At 43.9% G+C, this 506-nt stretch overlaps 1 protein-coding gene across 1 annotated transcript in view; it reads right to left on the reverse strand.

The window, feature by feature from the left end:
- LOC119688872 (plexin domain-containing protein 2-like) overlaps positions 1-83 on the reverse strand; it is a 1,948-nt gene extending 1,865 nt beyond the window's left edge. Inside the window, exon 1 of the mRNA XM_038103533.1 lies at positions 29-83. Coding sequence (XP_037959461.1) covers positions 29-83 — 55 coding nt within the window. The remainder of the gene's footprint in view (positions 1-28) is intronic.
- Between the last annotated feature and the right edge of the window lie 423 nt (positions 84-506).

Below are 506 nucleotides of genomic sequence, written 5' to 3' on the forward strand. Positions count from 1 at the left end.
AAAGGTATGAGTGGGCAAAAAACATCACCTCTGCGGAAACAAAACGCAGTACAAAAAACAATGGAGAAGGAGGTATTAAACATACCTTTATCCCCCAAGCCTGACGATAGTGTAGAGGATAAGCTGGTACAACTATCTGCGATGATGGAATCACAAAGGCATATTAATAAGGATATGCGGGATCTGCTTGCACAGATAGTTAAGATGTATAAGACGGAACAAGAAAGGGGGCCACAAGTGCCGTTGGTGGCTAAGAGTGTAGCTTCCATTAGCGTGCAAACTCAGGGAGCACTAAAGCGTGCTGCGAAAGAAAAACCGAACGGTCCACCACCCAAAGTCCAAATTAGGGAAATTGGAAGTAAGGAGCAGGAAACGAATTTTCACAAATGGCAGCTAGTGCAAAAGAAAAAAGGGAAAACTGTGCCAAATCTGGACCTCATTAAAGCGCCTAGAGTAAAACCGGAAGCAATTCTCATTAGTAAGACGGCAGACAAGTCTTACGCTGA

This window comes from Teleopsis dalmanni, chromosome X (assembly GCF_002237135.1).
Source record: "Teleopsis dalmanni isolate 2A chromosome X, ASM223713v2, whole genome shotgun sequence".
Lineage (NCBI taxonomy): Eukaryota > Metazoa > Arthropoda > Insecta > Diptera > Diopsidae > Teleopsis > Teleopsis dalmanni.